Source organism: Chroicocephalus ridibundus, chromosome 2 (assembly GCF_963924245.1).
Source record: "Chroicocephalus ridibundus chromosome 2, bChrRid1.1, whole genome shotgun sequence".
Classification (NCBI taxonomy): domain Eukaryota; kingdom Metazoa; phylum Chordata; class Aves; order Charadriiformes; family Laridae; genus Chroicocephalus; species Chroicocephalus ridibundus.
This window is the reverse complement of record NC_086285.1, coordinates 134,551,489-134,568,762: the sequence shown is the minus strand read 5'-3', so window position 1 is coordinate 134,568,762 and position 17,274 is coordinate 134,551,489. Positions and strand designations below refer to the sequence as shown.

The following is a 17,274-nucleotide window of genomic DNA, read 5'->3' as shown; positions in this document are numbered from 1 at the left end:
ATAATACATGCTTCAAAAAGGTGTGGGTTTGGCTGTTCATATTCCTCAGCAGTAGAGAGATTTGAATTACATTACATTCATACAATACTTTAAATTTTAGCAGGATAAGAAATAGTTCACATATATTCGTTATTGCTTTTAAAGGAACTAATATAATTGAAATGACTTGAGCCTGCATTAGCTGCACTTTTGAAAGCCAGTTTTTCAATGGATTTCTTAATTTTTCAATTTTTCAATTTACCTCTTATTATTTTTAATTACACTCATAGTGGTGAAAAAAAGATATGTGCTCTGTAGACTCAGAAGAATATTGTCTCAATTTGACCTGTGCAGCAAATGAGAAAAACAAAGGAGAGAAGGGGATGAAGAATAAGGCTGACATTAATAAGATTATGCAGACTTGTGTACCTTTGACCTGTGAAAAGCTGAGACATAGAAATTATTATGGCACTGTTAGCAGTTTAGTATAATGTCTTGCTAGTAATGTGATGATATACCTGACAGAATATGTGAAACAGAGCTGTGTTTGTCCTAGAAAGCGTGACCTGAAGGGTGTAATGCTGCTGCTATTTGCATTTAAGGAGCGTCTCGCGTTGCTTTCCTCCTACACATACTCTTTTCCTGTCCACTAGTGGTTTTCATGGTTTTCAGAGAAAAGCTCTACAAGACAGCTGTCAGTGTCGTGAGCACAAATGCTCGTAAATTTTTATATCCTTTATTCGAGTTGTCTCTGGAAAGTAAGTTTTGACAATTGGGCTGAAATGGGAAACTAGAAACAGTGGAGCTGGGAAAGAAGTGGTGTTTCCTAACAGTGGAGTTTGGGTTTCTAGGAGTCTGCCCTCCAGGTGGATTCGTCATCATAAGAAAAATCAGAAAGTCTTTGTTAGCATAAATGATATTTTTGAGTACGTTAGTCAGATTGATCATTTCACCTGTGCTTCTATGTCAGTGGCATCTCAGGAGACAAACTTAAAAGAAACAGTGGCAAAAGAAAGTGGATGGTGGTACAGAGAAGAGGGAAAGGGGTAAGGGTTGTAGGTAGCACTTCAAAAGGCTGGGAAGGAGGAGAGAAAGTTCTACATGCAGAAAAAGTGAGAAGGAAAGAATTGCTAGAGCTAAGAGAGACTGGCCTTATGAATGCAGCAGGGTGAAGACAAGCACAAAGCGCGGTGGCCTTTGCATTTCCTCTAGCCGTCAGGTAGATTAGGTTGGGCGTAAGGAATACAAACTTCCTCAGAAAATCGGTGAGAAATGCCTCTCAGTCTGTGGCAGAACTGTCAGCTCCAATCTTGCAGAACTTGAGTACTTCATTGGCTGCTCCAGGTTTTGATTTTAGGCAGTAGTATTCCTTTCATTAAATTTCCACGTACTCCTGTGTGTGTTTTTTTGCAGGACTTTTTTTATCAGATGTGCTAAGTGAGAAGGTTAGAGCTCCAGCTATAGAAATATACTGAGCAAGCCTTTTATTATCTTGAATTCCTGTTTATTGCTCTAAACACTAAGAGGAGAGTTACAGGTAGTTAAGTAGTGATTATTCATTATATATTTATGGAAATTCAAGATTATTCTCCTCCTATAAGAATACTGCACTTGATACTCTCTTGCAAAATATAAAACATATGAACTCTAGATCCAGAAGTCTAATTTCAGTTCTCCTAATAATAAGGATGTATCTTTATAGATAATTCATATAATTATGGGTATTTAACTCTTAATACCCAGTTTAGCTGTCAGGTGGGGATAAGACAGAGTGCAAAATTCAGAGACCATTTCTCCCTTCCCCCTTGTCTATGAGGAAATGGTCATGACTGCTGTGGAAAAAACAACATGGCGATAGGAACCGTGATACGGGGACTTGCACTGAGCTTCTGAAAATTACAGTAGGCCAAAACTCAAGCCTGTAATTAGACACAAATACGTATTTATAGCATTCAGTTCATATGCACTGTGTGCATGTGTATAGGGCTGAGTTGGGAGGCACATACATACTTGTGTTCAAATGCTTGTTTGCAAGTACATACTAAATGAAAATACATGTAAAGGCAAATTTAAAGGTTGCCTATCGTGTCTGTCTCTAGATACCTGGTCCTGAATCTAGCAAGTTTAGATGCTTTTAAAAACTATGCAGCAAATAACTATCAAAATGAAAATTTTACTTTATATACTGCTCACACTAATATGTGGATTTCTTTATGTTGCCTCAAGTAAGTTAGTCTGTTTTTTGAGGTAGGTATATCTTAGTTTACTATGTGTGTCTGACTATTAGATTCTGCCTTACATGTATGGAATTGATATGGAAAAGATGTTGAGTTCTTACCCTTTCTCCTCATTTTCTTAGATGCTCAAATTTGAACGGAACACGTACTTATGACACAGAAGACAGACTCTATCTAATATCTTAAAAATGCATTGAATTTTATCTTCACAACTTGCACAGCATAGATACTGCTTGAAATAATGCAGATTTTGAAATATATATGATTTTTATCAGTAGTCCATCTCTGAACTCTGAATTTTTATAGTTCCTGTCTTCACTATAGAGTTCACATTGTAGAACTGCAGTTTCCTTCAAAAAGATAATGCTTCTTTTCTTTCTTACTTTATATTTTTGAATGTATTTGAGTTGTGACTCTGCCCTAAAAATACACATTATTATCAGAAATCAGGATGTGTGAGAAATTCTTTTGTTTGGGCCAAATTCTCTGCTGCCTTGAAGAGTGTGCAGTCATTTATATCCATTTATATCCATTCAGAATTATTACAAAATTTTTTTATTTTTTTTTTAGAAGCATTCTTTACCTGTTTTCTACAGGTGACTAGGTGCATTCAATTGTGTGAAGAATGTGGTCTTAACTGACCTGTGTGTAGTCTTCCAAGAGCAGAAGATCAGTTTGCAGTTGTTATTACTTGTTTTAAATATTATTCTGTTCTTTGATAGTTGACATTAACATGACACAATTTTGCTTTTTGTTTGAAAGGCCAGATGTTGCCCACTGATAAGGACTCACTGACCTCAGTACGAATCAGTTGAGTTATCTGGGAACTGAATATAATGAAAAGAGAGCACAGTTTCCCGTCAGTCCTGGAAGTTTTTATACAGATTGGTCTAATCCACAGTGATGATCTTGCCAGCGTTTACCTGTTCTTTGTCTTTGAAGATGTTCACAGTGCAGCTGACTCTCGGAGAACAGACCTGGGAAGCTGAAGGAAGCAGTATTAAAAAGGCCCAACATGCTGCTGCTAGCAAAGCGTTGAGTGAAACTACCCTTCCCAAACCAACGCCTAGACCACCCAAAAATAATGTTAACAATAATCCAGGTATGACATTTTCCTCTGTGTGTTGAATCTATGATCTTGTTGAAGTGTTGGAATATTATACCAATAAATAAATAAATTTAACAAGATATAAGTTAAGTTGGAGGATGCGAATCAACATAGCTGTTTTATAGGTATGACAGTATAATGAAGACCTTCTAGGCAGTTTGCACAGGAGAATTTTTAATGTGCATACCTAAAATGGTTGAACTGTAAGTGAATATATTATTTAGATAAGGCTTAGGTGTATGCAAAGTGATTGTATGTGATCAACAGTAGACAGACAGACAGAACAAAACCAGATTGAACTGACCATTATTACCATAGTAAAACTTTTTTCCCCAAAGAGTTATTTTAGCTAATTTTCCAATGAAGTTGGAAATTTTATCTGATCCAATCCTGTGAAAATGCATCTGTGGTGTAAATAAAAGGTCAGGATTTGGCATGAGAGCTTCGATGGGTAATTTCCTGCATTATGAGTTTTTCTTCATAGCAACCTGTGCTTTCATAACACCTTCTGAGGTACACATGTCAGCCACACGCGTAGTGATCTGTGTTGTTTGAATAAAATGTCATCTTGTCTTTTTTTTTTTCTTTTTTACACTCCTGTTTTCCCTCCTTTTCCCCCTTTTATGTCTCTCTGCGCCCACCCCACCCCTGCCTTTTTAAAAAAAGCCTGCTTCAGTCAAGTTCTTAAAATGGAATGATTTTGCAGTTAATCTTCGCTATATTGGAAAAAAAGCAGGAGTAAGTTTTCTTTAGAGCTTGTGAGTATTAGCCCGAGTATTAGCCATTAAGCATTGTTTGAGAGCGTTGCGATAGTATTCTCTTGCTCCTTTGGAGATGAATATATTGCTTCTCCAGGTGCAGGACACGGGTTTTGCCCTGTGTCCTTCATAGTCACTGTGACTTTGGCCGTTTAGAAAACAGTTGTTTATTTCTGAATACGTATTTGTCCTGAGTTGAGTGACACAGGACTAAGTTCTCTTCTAATGCTTGGGAGAACTCCACTTTTGGAAGACTATAGTGTCTGAATTTGTGAAAATATTTACTTCCTAGCCAGCTAGGCTATGTGGGATTCAAGGTCTTGATGTTTTCGAGCCTTGCCAAGTGCAGGGATGAGGAGGAGCGAGGCCTGGGCGCTTGACTCAGGCTGAACATCAGGATTGTTTCATACCATGAACGTCACATTCTGTATAAATTAGAAAGTTTGCTTCGTAGTTTCTCTCTCCCTTGATGGTGGTGCTCCAGAGAACTTCTTGCCCTGGTGCCAGACTCCTGAGCCCTTCCCCTCCTCCTGAAGCCATTGCACTCGCAGTGTCCAACACTTGCTGTCCACTGCTGGGATGCACAGCTTCCTGCTGGTAGAATCGGCTGAGTATAATCCTTGTATATTTTATATTAGTATCGGGATCGATACTGGTTCTACAGTATTGTTGTTAATTATTTAGTCTTATCCTATTAAATACATTTATATTTCAACCCTCATGTTTCCTTATTTTCCCCAATTCCCCTTCCCAGGTGGGGAGCGGTCATCAGGTGATCGAATAGTTGTCTAAACAACAATAAATTGTTACGGGTTTTCTCAGACCAAAACAGAATTGCATAAAAATATTTTATGTTTTTGGACATAATTTCAAAAGTTTTTGAATACGTATTGCATAAAAATTTTTATCATTTGGCATATAAAGCCTCAATGGCAGACTGGCAAAGTCGTCATAGCTGTTTTAAGACTAGATTCATTTGTACCTCTTATGAAAATATTTTGAGAAAATATTAACTCCTTTTTATTGGAATGTACAGTTAGCTCATTTAGGGTTTCCTTACAACAGCACAAGTGGGTAATACTGTAGCTGAATGTTTTATTTAATTAAAAAATAAATAAATAATGAAGTTACAGTGTAGCTTTTTATTTGTCATTTTTGAGACCATGCAAGTGAACAAGTGCTGGCTGCTTTCTATTTTTGTATCCTGTCACCAGTAGATGGCTGTAGTGACACTGATTTCCAGTAGTATTTTCAATTTGTTAGATCATTCCTGTTAGATCATTAGTTTCCAGTCATAGTCTTAACTTTTCAAGTCCTGCAAATAAAACATTTTGTCTAACTTGTTGTAAGATTACCAAATGACTGCAGTAATGCCTCTTACTGCTTGCTTGTCTCAATGCCTCATTGCTCTATTTGTTGTTTTATTTAATGGTATTCAGCGGGAAGAGACAGTGTTCTTTTATCTTCATGGTTTCAAAAAGTGTCATAAGGTATTACAAGCACTTTGGAAAGATGAATAACCAGCTTGATCACAGCACTGACTTTCTCATTCATATGTGAAGATTAATCTACTGAAACTGCATAGAGAATGTACTGAGATAAATGTTTAAACATTCTTTTTCATTGCTTGTGATTAAGTTGGCATCTATATTCCTGCCTTTTAGAGAAACGGAAACATTATTGTAGTAGTTTCTTTTTTAATTTAAGAGAAAAAAAAAATCATACGGCTCGCTTTTTGCTGGTCATCTCAGTCCTGCTTGTGTGTTTTGCAGTATTTGTGGTTTAAGTGCCTTACACGTATTCTTTGGTTTTTGCAGGCAGTATAACTCCAACAGTGGAGCTGAATGGTCTGGCTATGAAAAGAGGAGAGCCTGCCATCTACAGGCCATTAGATCCAAAGCCAATTCCCAATTATAGAGCAAATTACAATTTCCGGGGCATGTACAATCAGAGGTCTGTACTTCTTCTGTTATTTGATGTGTTTTATCCTGTGCTTATCAATGTATTCTAAGTCTTTATGAACTTCCTAGGTTATGTCAGAGTAAAATAAAAGTAAGATTTTTACTCAGGAGAGTCTCTGCAGCCTTATTTAGAAACAGGCATAATCTCCTTCTAAAAGAATACAGGTGCCCTAAGCATGTCACAAGGAATAAAGACATGTAAACCGACTGTTTCTAATTTTTAATGTGCGTACTGGAGTTACAGTCTACAGCCATGGCAGTGAGGAGGCAGAGCATTAACTTCAGAAAGAGGTTTTGCTTTTCTTTGCTGTTGTGTCCTGTGATTGGAATCTGTATCATTAAAACCCACTCTTTTCTTAGAAATTGGATATAAAACTAGGAGGGCTGCATTTTGAAAATTGGCTTGAAACCATTCTCAGGTTTCCATATTTTTAGCCATTCTGCCTGGTCAACTCTTTCAGTGCCTTAATCCTCAAGTGTTTGGTTAGGAAAAGTCCTTTCAGTTTAATAATAATAATCCTATAAATTTAGAAACTTATATTCAGACCCTTCATCAGTGCTGTCTTTACTGTAGTAAGTTGGAGTAATTGTGGAGAAGACAGTATTCAAAATTTTGTTTCTAAACTATCTAATTCTTAAAGATTAAAAAATTTTAAAATTTAAGTAGGTGGAGATATTTTCTTAACTGACTATCCAAATATTTTATTCTTCAATATGTTATAAATTGTTGAGACACCTTCATCTTTGGTACTTGTACAACTTTAGTACAGATAGGAAAAACTGTTCTAGCTCATCTTGAATTAAATGTAATTTGTACCTAATGCAACAATGTGAGAGAAATGTAAGGTAATATATGTATTAATTTGAATCCCAAGAACTTCTTTCTCTGAGATAGGTTTTCTTCTCATTTTTCCTTATTTTTCCGCCGGGAAGCTATATTAGATTAGGTCTTTTGGAGCTACAAAAGCGATACCAAGTGTAATCTGTAAAATAAGAAAAAAATAAAACAGCTGAGGAATTTCTAATAGCATGTTTTATCAGTGAAAAATGTTGCCTGCCTTATAAGATTTGCTTAATGGATTTCCTGTTAATTTTTATGCATCTCATAACTACCAAAAAGAAAAAGGTCATGAAATCTGAAGAAGTGTTTTGGTTCAAAATTACCCTTTTATTAGAAATTGAATTTACAGGAATGTTTAAAAATTAAGGAGTTTGAAATGAAAATGCAACATTTCATAATTGTCTGTGTGAAATATTTCAGTTGACTTAATCTTATTTTACTTTTTCACAGATTTTTAAATCATGATAACTTTAGAGTTTTAAGATTTCATTCTGATTTTTTTTTAATAGCAACAATACCTAGAACTTTAAAATACAAACAAACAAAAATAACCTAGAAGAAGACCTTTTTGTTATTCTACAGAATAGTGCCTGATTATTGTATTACTTGTGTTGTATTTCTAGTCACTGCTGACCTGAGTCCCCTCTTACATATGTCATGGTTTAAAAAGCTAACTATGGTGCCTGAAATGAGTTTTGTTAATATTTAGAAATCCTACATTTATTTGAATTGCTTTTATAATGAGATTAGTTTGACTAACAGATAAAAATGCTAGGCTGGAAAAAATGCAAGCTAGTAAAAAATGTAGAATGGGGAATTCTGGAATCTGAACTAAGTTACTGAAACACATTTGTGGGAGCAGAACCCTGGAACACTTACCAGTTGCTAACTTTCAAGATTTTTTTTTCTTTTCATATAAAATGATTAGTACGTCTAGTGCAATCTATACGTTTGCTTCTTTTTCGAAACCATCTTTCATGGGAACTGTGTTCCCGTGTTCAGGTAAAATGGCACATGTGCTTTATTTCACTGGGAGCATTTGATTTTTCTGATCACGGAACAAACAGTCGGGGTGGGACAGAAGGCCAGAATCTCTGCTTGTTTGTTTCACTGCGCTTACTTGAGTGCAATTGCCCATGCAGGGTGACTAATACTACTGTGGCTAGTAAATTGATAAATAACTAAAACTAAGTAGTAAGTAACTAGATCCACCTGCCTATCTGCATAAACACATCCCCTCTGTGCGTACACCAGCTCACTCACCAGAGTAAAGAGGAAACAGAAGAATGATGCCATATAATACTGTTTTGGGACTATTCCTGTGTTGGGAATAATTGTTCATTGCCTTGTTTTGCGTTGGGAGGTGCTGGTCCATTGTGATCCCAGTAAGGAATGCACTTAGACTCTGCAAGGTGTAGCATCAAACAGGACCGTGACCCACACGCAGCGTGCCATGCAGGCCTCAGCTGCAGCAGAGATCCTTTTCGCTCTTACAGGATTTTCTTAGAAGGAAACAACTCTGTCATTACTCTGGTGAAAACAGAAGCGGTGTTCACATGAGAACTACTTGCTGCGCTGTTAGATGGCGTGCAGGTGGTAGCGAGGGGGAGCTGCCTGCAGGCCCCTCTCGCAGCAAGCGAGTCTGTCCTGCGGCCATGGGGTTTGGGCAGCACAGTCCCGTCCTGTGAGCCACCATGCAGCTCCATCTGGCTGCAGTGTGGGTCACTGACTCCTCGATGCTCAGGATCCTGCTCCCCTGCCAGTCAGGATCACTGCCTACCTCCCACCCACCCTCATCGGAGTGAAGTCTGGAGGCAGGTTCTGGATCTGTTATAATAGCAAGCAAAGTCCCAAATATGAATCACATGCTTTAGTACCGTATTATGTTCCAGTAGTATGATACATTACATTTATTACCTTCTAAATTTATTACCTCCCAACTAAATGCAGACTATATAGACTGCTTAAAAATAAGATTTGAAAAATAATTTAGGTAATGTGCTGTAATCAGTATTTTTCATTTTCATCAGTTTTTGACTGTAGATTTATTATCTGTTATGAAAACAGACACAAAATAGGCTAAGTAAATTGGAAGCTGGTTTTGTCTTTTATACTGTGGTTAAATTCCCTTTACTCTTGTTTAAATAAATATGCTTTTCACATAGGTTAAAATACAGATTAAGATTAGGAGATTGTGTTGGGGAACTTTGATTCTGGCAAGATGAGTGACTTGAAGAAAAATAAAGTATTAAGTTCATCCCAGGGCGTATCTTTAGACCTGTTAAGTGTAGTGTTTCAAGAGGTACAAAAGATCTCTTTCAGTAAGTCATGGAAATGTGGTCTAAGAGCTGCTATTTGTATGCAAAGTTGAGGGCTAGCTTCCGTGTCAGGCTAAGATGATTTATGTTGAGGTGGCAGTGATTCCTCCTCCTTCCTTTGTCCCCAGCCTTTGTGTCCCTGCGAGTTCCCTGGCTCCAGCGCTGGGAGTTGAGCTCCTTGGAAGTGAATCAATTTTAGGTGCGGGGGGAGAGGAAGGCAGAAGTTAGTCCTAGGCTTACAGCTGTCCTTAAACACCTCCTCACCTAATCACACAGACGCTTCTGCCCTCACCAGAGAGGGGGCAGGAATGTGTGTTTGGAAGTTAAGGGCAGCTCAGGTTGATTTAAGCATGTGAAGAACTACTCTCACACATGCAGTAGAGCGTATTCATATGAGCAATGTGTTGCACTGAGGATGTTGAAACAGTTTTCCTTGCAAGATGCAAGGATCCATTTGCAAGGTCTGTAGCTGATGGCGTAAATTGATACTGAAAGTGAAAGTTACTTTCTTGGAAAAAAGGAAAGTGGACAAGTGAGAGAAAAAAATGAGAAAGGGGAAAGTTTTCCCAGTGGCCAGCTTGGAAGGGAAGTGGTGGGGTCTCCCAGATGAGCATCTTTCTCTGGGTGTCCTTTCTCATGCAGCAAGTGCTCCCTGTAACACTTTCCCATCATAATTCTATGGATTTCATCAGGACCTGCCCAAGGTCCCTGTTGCATCTTCCTGCTTATGGTAGTGCTGCATCAGAGCTTTGTGCATGCGTGTTATTGGGCTCTGTAATGTATACCAAAAGCTACTGTCAAGGGATAGGAAAAGGGCAGAGGAGAGAAGGCTATGACAGTGCAGTATAGATACGACAGTGCAGTATAGATACAACACTGTCAACGTATTGGTATTTGCAGGTGAAAGGCCTTGAGAATAACAGCATGGGGAGAACGTCAGGGGAAAAATACAGACAGGGAAACTCTGGAAAACAGTGGCCAGGGGGCTTAGGTGAAGGGTTACAGAGCTGCAAGTGTAAGGGCAGGCCACAGAATTGCAAATGCAAAACTCTTAGCACGGCCGAGAATAAGGCATCTAAGGCAGTGTGTAGCACAAGGGTGAGGTGTTAGCCTTGTAAGTCTCTTCCTCTAAAGTTAGGAAGTGCCAGGGAAGTCTGCTCCCTTTTAGGGGTAGTTAAGTAGATAAAGTACAGTCCAGCTTGAGAGTGTATGAGGTGTGGATGTATTAACTCTCCACTTAAGTAAGTGAATGCAATACTTGCTAGATTGTGAACAGTGTTGGGCCATTGCCGTTATACTGCATCTTGACCCGAGCTGGTAAAGTCTGTGTGATGCTGAGCTGAATCATGTGAAGTTATCAGCTTAGGTTTCTTTTAGGTTGGGTATCTGGATGCTGCAGTACATTTCACAATATAGGTAAGAACTTCAAACTGTTTTCATCTCACTCATCAATGTCTTGGGAGTCCTCTCTGGATTTTCTTTATTCAAGTAAAATCCATCCAAGTTTGGTACTAGGAGGTTTGATGGCCTCTGATAAAGCAGAGCTTTTAAAAAAGCTGTCAACCCTGAATCCAGCCATGTTAGACAACTTTTTATTTAACAAAGGTTTCTATATTACTAACAGAGATTATAATAAAGGAAAAAATGTTTTGGCACTCAACATTTACTGGTTGTATACTACCTATTTCAAGCTCCACAACTTGGAGCTTTGAGCAATTTTGCAACAAAGGCACATGAGGACCTTTCAGTTCAAACAATACACATTACAGAAAAGCTAAAAATGTTGAACATTGCATTTTGTATGGCTTCTTTTATCTAAGAGCTTTACAGACTGACTCTGGGGAAGGAAGTGCTGATGCTTTCAGGGGCTGTTTGCTAACTGATTTAGGTTGTGCGTTTGTCAGCACAGCATTTGGCACGATTCAGTAGAACTGGCACGCTGCTCAGAAGGGGCCAAGCCTTGAAATGGTGGGTCAGGTTTGAGAAATATTGGCAGAGTTGAGGAAGAAACATGTGCATACTACTCATATCTGTAGCCAGTGCCAGAACCTGTACTCCCTCACATCCCTGAGTATGCAGTTGGCTTAAACCATGTAAAAAAGAATTAAAACCATGGCTGTTCAAATTAGAACAATTAAACAATAAAAGAAGATATTAGTTCAGACTACAGGGTCATCCAGCTTGCCTTGTTGCCATTGAATGCTGGTTTGTTTTAGTATAAGTTATTTTTTCTTCAATTAGAATTGAAGAGAGTCTTTCCTGCGGCTTAGTTGTCCTGCAGTATTTTCAGTTATAGAATGTCTGTAAGTGACAAAGCAGAAATGATATCTTACAGACTTACCTAAATTAAGTGTTTTCAGCCAAGACATAAAACCACTAGAAACTGAACAGCAGCTTTTGATGTTCTAGTACGGAAAGTAGTGTTAAAGAGATCACAAAACTCAATCCTTATTTTTTGGGAGAATTCAGAAGTTATTTGTTTATTATATAACATTCCTTAAAATGTGTCTCACCACAATCTAGAGAGCTTAAAAAACCTTTATTAAAAATAAAAAGCTTTCAAAATTAAAACCACTTGTGAAGTATAGGAACAAAGAAAATACAAAACAATGACAAGCTAAAGAATGGAAATAAAGTAATTAAAGCAGTTTCTTCCTTGGTTTTGAGGAATTTGGATGGTGTGATAGTTCTATAAGCATGTCACGCGAAGTGGTTGTGTCCCTGGGATAAACTACAGCTTCTGTGCACTTTGACAGTTTCTCCTGCACTGAGCCTTCATGTTAATTTTGTGTATGGTTGCTTCTTCCTGTATATATATATATACTATACTACAGACTAAGGAGAAGATTATCACCTTTCTCCTTAGTGTGTGTGGGGGGGAGTACACAGACCATTCCTCCTTTCCTTTTTGTTCACAGCCGTGTCATTCTGAGTACTTATTTCTTCGATGTTAGTGAATGCTTCTTTATGGTACTCTTTACAAGACCAAACTCAGAGAAATAGAGAAGCGGCAGCATATTCTTGTCTGTTCTGGAGCCAGCCAAGCTGGCTGGCCACAGACCACAGGGCATCACCCTACCTGGGCACGTAGTTCCTGCCTGTCGGGTAGGTAACTCTCCTGCTGCATGCTAGGTTGCTGCATGGGACTTAGTTACTCCTGAAATTATGTATATCAGCTCCATGGATCAGTGCTCTAAATACCGAATCAGCACTTTAAAAATGAGGTAGAGTGAAAGGAAGTTTGAGGACTGGTCTTTGGCCAGTTACATCTGCGACTGCTAGCTTCATAGTGGGCTAACGTGCTGTCCAATCTAACGATTGAAAAGAGACTAGACTGTGTGGTTATTGGATAAATTACTAAAATTGACAGATCAGATTAATAAAAGATTGTATGGTGAAAGAATGTAGTAAAATGAAAAGTTTGTGTCTTCTATGAATGCTGAGTTAAAGATTAAATATGTGCATCAAAGGGAACAGATTTGAGGCTAGTGTTACTTGACATGAGTGTTTAGCAATGCAATCTAAATCCACACCCAACTTCATCTGTTTCACAAAAGTTACATAGACCTGGGGGGGGGGGCGGGGGGGGAGGAAAATCTAGCCAGAAGCACAGCTGTTGAAGCCAAATTTTGAAGTGAATGGGTTGCACTGCAGGAGACAATGTAAAATCTGTTGAGACTATCTCCAGAAGTACACCAACAATTATACAACCCAGTTATCTAAGTTACAGAAAGAGAATGAAGTCTGAAATTCTCCTGGCCTTTAGAAGCCCTTCTGTGCTGCCTGAGCACCCTATTTACCTTCTAGTAGGAGACCTCTCTCTGCGTGGAGACCTCATCCATTTGAGGCACAAATAGTCCGGTGCATAATGTAAAGGGCTGTTGGATTTGAAAGACATTGATCTAGTATTGATTAGGCCAGCCAGTAGCCTGGAAAAGGTAAAGTTCAGATTACTCCGTGGAGTTCTTTCATGACTCTAGGCACATGATTAGCCTGTTATCTGTTGCTGAATTCCAGTTATGAAGGCTTTATGTTGAGGCTTTCTGCAACAGAGGAGGATTTTTTGCACAGCTGTGTACAAAGCAGATTCTTTTCCCCAAACATATGTACTGTGGCAGATGTGAGGACACTAAGTTGCCTAAACAGAGGCCTCTAGTGCCACTTGAGACATTGTAAGGTCTTTGAGATATCCGCATGGGACTGGTGTATTTGGCAGAAGACCTAGAGGAGACCTTTGCTAAAGTGGCAGCTGAAGTCCAGGCAAGATACCCTAGAGCATTTCAAATAGCCCCGTGTAGCTAAGTTTAGGCAGTTGAAGGAATCCCTAAAAGCAGGGTTCAGTCATCATACCATTTCACAAAATCCACCAGGACTCCAGCTATTCGTGGGAAACTTCTGCTTTTCACAGATCAGTCCTGTGTCACATCATGAGGATGCCTTAGGTACACAACTGCATCTCAAATGGTACTGTGTGCTTGTGTTTAGGCAGCTAGATGCTGTTCTTTACAGTGCTGGCGGGATTCAGATCCAAGCTCAGATGCCTCTCAAATAGTCTCTGCCTGTGCACTAGAAACTCGGTCTCCCATTACAACCAGTGGAAGGTTTAGTCAGAGCACTCACTAGTCTAGAATGCCGTTTGTCGTGCCATAAACTAGGATGCCTGCATTTCATATGGATCTCTCCAGAGCTTCGCTGCAATAGCTTAGTTTCTACACGTTAACCAAATACCTAAATTTAGGCATCTGAATCTAGAGCTGAATCCTACCCTGAGAAATAATGCTAAGAATGTTGATATGTAATAACTTCATGAGTGCTGTAGTGGGAGTCATCTGAATATCGCAGGGGAAGGACTGGAAAAAGATAAAAATCTCTCCCCAGAGAGGAGAGGCAGAGAAAAGTATCAGAAGAACAAACTCTTCAGGGACGTATCTGGGTAATAACAGTTCTAAGGGGAGGCAGGCATGAAATGCTTTTGATTGAACGAAGTATTATTTTGCTGCAAAAACCTGTTAGGCTGTGGACACCAGTGCTTTCGCTCTGCAGGTGAAGTGGACCCTCGGTTCTGAAGCCTGTTCCGTTAAGCTGAGTTAGTCACAGCAGCATAAAGCCCTTGGTCAGGAACAGTGTGAGGTGGCACTGGGTTTTTTTACCTTGCTACAGTTGTCAGCTTCAGACTTCAACCATAGGGCTCAACATCCCTCCCCTAAAAAGACCCGAAAGAGTCTGCGTTTCCTGTCAGTGTCGCAAAGTTTTGTTCTTAAAATTTGAATTTTATTAAGAGGTGTGATGATAAAGATGTTTACTAGCTGACTTTGCGAAGACTACTTTCTGCATTCCTTGCCTTCCTCCCAACCTTTTGGATGAATGGACAAAAACACTTTTGGAAGAAATATTAAAAACTACTTGGACATAGAAATTAACCGTTTGGTTAGAATAGGTTATATCTCCTTAAATACACTGTAATTTCATTCTAAACAACAGACAGGGATTTCAGAGAGATAAAATTTAGGGATAGAAAGAATAGTCCTAAGACTAATGCAAGTGATTGTTCAGATTAGCAATTTAATTGTTCAGCTGGAAATGGCTGATTGAAACCATTAGATGGCAGCATGAATTTGTGTTTTGCTGCAAGAATTTCACAGCAGAAGCACTCTGAAAAGTTGCCTTTTTCTATTCTGCAGCTTTTCATTACTTTAAAATGTTGTAATTCCAGCATAAAACAATTAAAAACAGGTTTGATGCAATCTTTTGTCTCATTGTTTTCTTCTCCCATAGTGATTTAGGTGTGAGTAAAAGGTGCCAGTTGTGAAAACTGAAGTGTTTGTTTTATCGACACAAAGACAGCAAGAATTCTGCATTTTATCATATTATTTCATTTCTCAGGCTTAACCGGAAGACATTTTAAAGACATTTCCTAAAGGTACAGCTGCATCTCGGCCACCAAACCTGCACTCTGTTCATTGTAATGAAGCTTTCTGATGATTTGAACGTCTATTCACTTGGAAGGGATTGAGATTGCCAGCTGATAATTGATTTAGTTTTGTACATTACCAGTGGAGATAGGATTCAGGTCATATCTTAAAGCAAAGTCTTGTACATCACACTGTTATTACCCTGCTGGTGTATCAACATTATGGTGTAATAATCCACTCACAGACTTTTAAATGAATTCTTTGTGTTCATCTTCTGCATGCTGCATTTCACTTCCCCTGGCCTGTTTGTTCCCACTCATGGCCTGCCTCCCACACAGACATATTGTTATAAGGAAAGTGTTGAGTACAGCTGTGCGAGGATTTTTCTTTGCTAGTATTTGTTTCTAGGAAAGGAAAGGGAGAAAGTCAGTCCATTTCCTGTTGGTTTAAAACAGCAGAAACATCTGTTTGTCTTAAGATAGTTTTCCCAAAAGAACAGTGGCAAGGGAGCTTGCAGGTGATGAGCTTTGCCATTGCCAGTAGCTATCAGTTTAGACAATAGTGATTAGTATGGTTGGCTTAAAAAACGTATATAAATTCCTAAAACGACAGAGGATATTTATTCCTACAATAAAATTTCTGACAGCTAATGTTTAATTTCTACAGTGTTTTAAATCATAAAAATACATAGAGTATCTGGGATCAGAAAACCCAGATCCTGCTGTGGAATCTACAGACTCCATTACATTCTTTTCAAAAGCAATTTTTCTGCGGTCCCCTCATCCTGTTATGGTGAAGTTTCGCACTGCTCACAAAATGGTGTTAGATGACGTGTCCTTGCACAGCATGCGTGTAATCCTTCTGACAAATGCATCACATTGCTACCATCCACTGCGTTAATGGGTGCATTTAACCTATCAGGGATCAATAAAATATATAATCTTAAGTGTATTTACAACATTACATTGACAGCTGTAGATTAAAAATCAAGCTGACAGAATATAGAGCAAGCTTTGCAGATAGTATTCACAGTACAGCGTCTCTTCATCCTCTAAGTCAATGCACTTACCTGATATCATTAAAATATTTTTAGCCTTAACTTTAGAGCATCTAGACGCTTCATCACTCTTCATGCCTAAAATTTGGTAGGTAAGACATAATGTTTTGCACCATTGCATTCCTCTAAACTATCTTCACTCAAGATTAAGTAGTTTTGTCACAGAATCACAGAATGGCAGGGATTGGAAGGGACCTCTGGAGATCATCTAGTCCATCCCCCCTGCCAGAGCGGTGTCACTTAGAGCAGGTTGCACAGGAACGCGTCCAGGTGGGTTTTGAATGTCCCCAGAGATGGAGACTCCACCACCTCTCTGGGCAGCCTGTTCCAGTGCTCTGCCACCCTCAAAGTAAAGAAGTTCCTCTTCTCCTCTTCGTGTTTAGTTGGAACTTCCTATGCTCAAGTTTGTGCCCATTACCTCTTGTCCTGTCCCCGGGCACCACTGAAAAGAGCTTGGCCCCATCCTCCTGACACCCACCCTTTAAGTATTTATAAGCATTGATAAGATGAATTTCAGTGAACATCAAACAGTTGTCAATGAACTCTTGGCTCTATTTACAGAAGAGTTCCTGAGTCGCACTACTTTATTCTTCTCTTAATAAATATTTTTCTTCATTTTCTTTCAGGATATATTGAGCTCCTCAAACCACTTGCTTTCTTACTCTGTCTAGTAAGAGGGACTACCGTTTTCTTTTGTGGTCTTTGCCCCGCATTTTGGCTATTTCTCCTGAAGCTTCCATCTATGGGACAAGTAGATTGGTAGATTTCTTTCTCTGGGTTTTCAGCTTCTTCGGATCTCTCTATGCTCTGGAGAAGGTACATCTGGCTCCACATCTGCATCTCCAAGTTTCAGCCGTGACTTTTCTTGGTCTCACTTAGTCTGAAAAACATAAAGAGGTGAAATACAGATCCTTCTTACCTTGTGTTGCCTAATGTCTGTCTGTCACCATTGCTTTTCTACTTTGGAGAGTTCCTATAAACCTTCTGATTCAAAGATCTTCAGAGCCAACAGCCTGTCCCAGCACCTTGTGCATCTCTTCAGTCTGCCGGCTTTGCAGTTCGCTGGGTGTCCCCCATTCCTTTCTCTACACCTGATTGTTTCA

General features: G+C 39.0%; 1 protein-coding gene across 5 annotated transcripts in view; it reads left to right on the top strand.

The window, feature by feature from the left end:
- STAU2 (staufen double-stranded RNA binding protein 2) overlaps nucleotides 1–17,274 on the top strand; it is a 170,381-nt gene that overhangs the window by 21,877 nt on the left and 131,230 nt on the right. For all 5 annotated transcript variants that reach the window (XM_063327055.1, XM_063327056.1, XM_063327059.1 and 2 more), the window contains 2 exons: nucleotides 3,159–3,318; nucleotides 5,900–6,035. In XM_063327055.1, coding sequence (XP_063183125.1) covers nucleotides 3,159–3,318; nucleotides 5,900–6,035 — 296 coding nt within the window. The remainder of the gene's footprint in view (nucleotides 1–3,158; nucleotides 3,319–5,899; nucleotides 6,036–17,274) is intronic.